This window comes from Terrapene carolina, unplaced genomic scaffold, assembly GCF_002925995.2.
Source record: "Terrapene carolina triunguis isolate 2854851 unplaced genomic scaffold, T_m_triunguis-2.0 Scaffold51558, whole genome shotgun sequence".
Taxonomy (NCBI): domain Eukaryota; kingdom Metazoa; phylum Chordata; order Testudines; family Emydidae; genus Terrapene; species Terrapene triunguis.
Window position 1 is genome coordinate 8529 of NW_020715909.1, and position 5483 is coordinate 14011.

At 48.9% G+C, this 5483-nt stretch overlaps 1 protein-coding gene across 1 annotated transcript; it reads left to right on the plus strand.

Annotated features, from left to right (window-relative positions):
- Positions 1-604: 604 nt before the first annotated feature.
- LOC113405908 (olfactory receptor 52E4-like) lies at positions 605-1552 on the plus strand. Its single transcript, XM_026647224.1, has one exon. The coding sequence runs from the start codon at positions 605-607 to the stop codon at positions 1550-1552; it is 948 nt and encodes a 315-aa protein (XP_026503009.1).
- Positions 1553-5483: the final 3931 nt, after the last annotated feature.

The following is a 5483-nucleotide window of genomic DNA, read 5'->3' on the forward strand; positions in this document are numbered from 1 at the left end:
TTGTGTTGTCTTTTTCAGATCACTGTGTGTTTGAAAACAGGAGTTAAAAGTTAATTGTGTCCCTTTTTAAGTAAGAGTCTTTAAGCTGTGAATAGCTGTGAATCCAGAAGCAAGCCAGAAAGCATCTGTACTAATGCAAATTATCTTAACTGATAATGTAGAAGCCACTGAAACCTGGGCTGCCTATAAAACAATTACAAGGAAATATGGGATAATTCCTCTGTTTTGTTTTATAACCAGTATCCACACTTGTGATTCCTGCTGGTGCTTATGAATGTTCCTCCACCACAAAGTGTAGGAATTATTAATGCAGGGAGCACCACAAAATATGGAATGGGATTTAGTAGGGTCATTGTTCATAGTTATTTTCTCTGAATAATGAAAATGTAATTTTTCAGTGTATGAAGAGTGATCAATCTGCTTCTCCCATGAGAACAGCCTCCACTAGTGATTGCAGTGTCTAATATTAATGCTGTCTCTCCATTCAGGCATTTATACTGAGACCATCACCCGAGACCCTGAGACACACAGGAAGTCAGGGGGACGTACAGTACATGCAGGAGACACCCTTATGCTCAGAGTTGGACGTCGTCTCCACTACTCCATGTCAGCTTCCAACACAACCGACTTCACCAACCCCTCCACCTTCATCCTACTTGGCATTCCTGGCCTGGAGGCAGCCCATATCTCGATCTCCATTCCCTTCTGCACTATGTACGCCATAGCCGTCTTGGGGAACTTCACTATCCTGTTCATCGTGAAGAGGGAGCCGAGCCTCCACGAACCCATGTTCTATTTCCTCTGCATGCTGGCCGTCACCGACCTGCTCATTTCCACATCCACTATGCCCAAAATGCTGAGCATCTTCTGGTTCAATTCCAGGGAGATCAGTTTCACTGCCTGCCTCACCCAGATGTACTTTGTTCACTCCTTCTCAGTGATGGAGTCTGGAATCCTCGTGGCCATGGCTTTTGATCGCTATGTGGCTATCTGCGATCCTCTGAAATATTCCACGACACTGACAAACTCTGTTGTGGCCAAGATAGGCCTGGCCTTGGTACTGCGCAGTGTCATACTCACATTACCCTATCCCTTCCTGGCGAGGCAGTGGCCATATTGCAGAACCAATGTCATCCCCCACTCCTATTGTCGACATATAGCTGTGGTGAACCTGGCCTGCGCTGACATCCGCATCAGTAGTTACTATGGCCTGTTTAATCTTTTCTCTGTGATCGGAATGGATGTGTTTTTTATCACCGTGTCCTATACTCTGATCCTCCGGGCCATCTTCCGCCTCCCCACAAAGGATGCCCGGCTCAAAACTTTCGGGACCTGCATCTCTCATCTTTGTGCCATCTTAGCTTTGTACATCCCAGATTTCTTCTCCGCTTTCATGCAGAGGTTTGGCCACAATGTGCCACTGCATTTCTTCGTTCTCATTGCCAATGTCTACCTCCTGGTGCCCCCTGTGCTCCACCCCATCATTTACGGGGTGAGGACCAAACAGATCCGGGGCAGGCTGCTCCAGCTCTTTACACATAAAGAGACCTAAATCTTTCCTCCATGTGTTCTTGATCTCAAATTGAGCTCTGTGCAGAGCTGGCTGGTTCACGGTGCTGGGGCCTCTTCCCTCTATCACTTACTGGACAGACAGAGAGACATTTAACCCTTTTTTGTCATTACTGTGCTGTGTCAATGTGATGAACTGGGCAGTTAGTCTATGTACACTACACTGGGTTGCCACCTTTCTAATTGCTTATAGCTGGATCCCTGAAATTACAATCTTGCCCCATCTCTACTGTCAAGCCTCGACCCTGCTGTGTGTCTTCTCCCTAAGGTACTGCCCCATCATCTCTAAAACTGATATGTTCACACATCTTATGGCAAGTCACTTAAGGGACACTGGTTAGTGTTAAAATTTAAATGTTTATTCTTACTTTGTTACTAACCCTGTGGAGAGAGAGACCCCATCAGGACTCCTGGGATTTATCTCAGCTCTGGGAGGTGAATGGGGTATAATTTGTTACAACAGAAAGCAGATACATCTGGGGTCTAAATAAAATCAGAATCACCCATGGTCCATGTAGCCCAGTGCCAGGTGCTTCAGAGGGAATGAACTAAACATGGCAATCATAATGTGGTTCATATGGAGCATAGGAGGGGTTGGATGGGGCGGTAGGGGGCAGTCAGGGGCAGGGGTTCCGGAGTCAGTCAGGGCACAGGGAGAGTGATAGTTGGATGGGCAGGGGTCCCAGAGCGGCAGTCAGGAAGAGGAGGGTTTGGATGTGGCAGTTGGTGGTGGTCAGGGGACAGGGAGCGGGGAGTGGATGGGGCAGAAGTCCCAGTGAGGCCGTCAGGGAACAGGGAGGGTTGGAATGGGCAGGAGTCCCGGGGCGGTGTCAGAGGGCAAGAAACAGGTGGTGTGCAGATACAGGGCTGGGGCTGGGCCACGCCTGGCTGTTTGGGAAATCACAGCCTCCCCTAACCGGCCCTCCATACAATTTCCAAAACTCAATGTGGCCCTCAGGCCAAAAAGTTTGCCCACCCCTGTTCTATTTCCTAAACATGCCTGGTAATTAACTACCTGGATTAACATAAGGTTATTATCTATTAAGGAGTTTATTGAGAATTCACCAGAAACTTTAAAGAGACATATAGAAAATGATATTATTGCACCCAAGTTCCATCTAATAATATTTCCTTTTCATCTCTGAATTAACCGAATACAGCTTTAGACAGGAATCCATTGGTTACACTCTTAACCTCTAACAAGCTGATGGTAAATGTAGACTAGTAGAGTCATGAACTTCTTCCATTTCTTTAATAATACAAGTCTAAATTTCAAAAGTCTATCCTACTTAAGGTGGAATGGCCCTAATTACCGTTTACCGTGGAATGGCCCTAATTACTTTTCTAACCTGACTCTAAAAGGTGAATCTGGGTCAATAGCCTGCAAGTTGCTTAACTCTTTCTGGCCATATGTCACACAACCCCTTTTGCAATTCCTGGGGCTGTTTACTTTAGAGATCATGTGACCCAAAAAGGAGAAACTGGTAACAGAGTGCACCCAAGGGGGTGCTGAGGGAAGAGTGGGCTGAAGTAATTGGAGACTCTGGGGGAGCCAAGCCAAAGCTAGCCTCGGGGCCTTGGTGCTTGGTGTGCAGGTTTCTGCTCCCAGAGGGAGGCGATAGAATGGAAGCTGCACTGTGAGACTGGGCCTAGAAACCCAGAGCCAGAGGCAGGGCCTGAACAGTGCTGTGATTCAAAAGCCCATTGGTCTTGTTTGTTGGCTGGTGAGTGTCCAGCTGTATGAGCTTAAGTGGTGATGTGACAGGAAACCTGGAGCTGCTGCACAGATGTGGAAGGGGAGTGGGCCTGGCCTCTCTCTCTCTCTGTCTCTCTCTCTCTCTCTGTCTCTCTCTCCTGGTGCACTTAGGTCCCACTCTCTCTTTCCTTTGTAACTCACCCCCCCCACACACATGTGCCTCTTCTTCCTGTCCCTTCTAAGTCCCTGGCCATTGCCAACTAGCAGCCTGCAGCTGTGGCAGCCTATAGTCTAGCCTACTTGCTTGACTATGTATCTTTCCTTATAACTTTCTTATTTTCTTCTGGGTTTGATTATTTGTTTTCTTAATAAGTTTACAGATTTATATTAGAGTATATTTCACCTGTAACACAAGGGACCAGTAGGCCACGTCCTGCATGTTGAGCTAAAGCAGGTAGCGTAATTGAAAAGGTGTGGGGAAAAGTGCAGCCAGAACCTTCTCTTGAAGTTCTGGAGGAGTTGAAATAGGGGCTGCAACCTTGTGAATTCTAGATAGGCATCCGCCAGGGTCTGCCTCATGCTACAAATGGGCAGGAATCTGAACTAGGGGTGAACTGTGTCACGTACATGCCTGTGCTTATGGCTCCATGAAGGAGCGACCAACAGATATCCCCAATGGGCAATGGGACCAGGGTGGAGTACTTTCTGGCCCACCGGGGTCCTCACCCTTCAAAGGTGATACTAGGTCCCACCACTTGGTATCAGGGCATCTGAGGAAATGAAGCATGGAGAGCATGAGCATGTTCCCTTGGTGGAATTCAGGAATAAACAAGCTGCAGGGCGTGCAGCTTGCACGAGTTAAGAAAGTGAGGAGGGTCGGCGGGACCCAGAGATCCTGGGAGGAGGGGTGAATGGGGAGCATCCTCTTGTAGGACCCGTTCAAGGAAAATCTGAGTGGTAGAAAATAAGGTGGCCCCCACCACCTTCAATATGCGGAGGGGGGTCTGAAGTGTGAAGAGCCCTAGGTCAGCTCCGAGATGAAAGAGGCCATCATGGCCACTAAATGGTGGGCTGAGAACTGGGCTGGCCAAATGATGGAGGAATAAGTCGAGGCAAGATGGAAATGAAATACATCCATGCAGTCCAACCAGGAGTGGCAAAACAGATTGACCTCCACCTGGACTTAGGTAAAAGTGGAATTCCTATCCGGGTGATGGATGCACCAGATGTCCACCAGTGAGTGATGATTGATGATCTCTCTGCGGATGCCTGCAGCAGCCTGGCTGCTCTCGATCCCTGAGCAATTCTGGTCCTCAAAGATGGTATTAGAATCCCCACCAAGGACCGGATACTACTGAGGATCCAAGGTGCCGAGGAAGGCATACACCTGTTGATAGAAACACACCCACTCTGGGTCTGCATTCAGGGGGTAGACAGAACAGATTCAATGTCAGCACCTCCACACAGGCCTGGAGGTGCAGAAGGTGACTGGGATGACCTCAGCAACTCCCAGCATCTCAGGAGCTAGGTCACAGGAAAACAGAATGAGCACTGAGGTTTCTAAAATATACCCAGTCCCCCCACTCAAGCCACCAACTAGTGTCAGTGGCTGGATCCTGGTGGGTTTCCTGCAGGCAAACCACAGATTATCCTACGTCACAAAGGAAGGAGAGCACCTGGCAACTGTGGAGACCCACCCTAGAGTCTCTGGTTTTCAATGTTGAAAAGGTGGTTGGCTTCATTCTGAGGGCTGAGGAGGATCCTCGCGGGCAGGAGGATCCCCAGCCAGTATTACAAGAATCGCTTCCAACCTGAAAGGCTTATGACAGAAGTTGCGGGCCCACAGGTAAACCAGGATGTTCTACCTCCCAGTTCCCCTCCACTCCTCCAAAACACCCCTAATGGCCAAGAGGACAAGATGGAAGTCTTCCCAGTGCTGGAGAGGGAGCTTCACCTTACCCTTGAAACCACAGGTGTCCACCAGAAAATGGTGAAACTCATCCCGCAGCACAGTGGGGGACTGGGTAGTGGACCCATGATAATCCTCTGGCTGAGCCCCTGTTATGACCATGTGGCCCACGTGGATGGGCAAAGAAGAAGACCACCAGTGCGGCGACTGCACTGATGGTACCATGTAACCTCTCTCTATCTCCAGAAAGGGAAAGGGAGGTGGAGGGAAGAGAACAGCCTCTAAAAGGTCAGGGCAGGGAGACAAAAC

Excerpts from the sequence above, each read along its gene's own strand:
- LOC113405908 (XM_026647224.1), top strand. The coding sequence starts at position 605 with ATGTCAGCTTCCAACACAACCGACTTCACCAACCCCTCCACCTTCATC.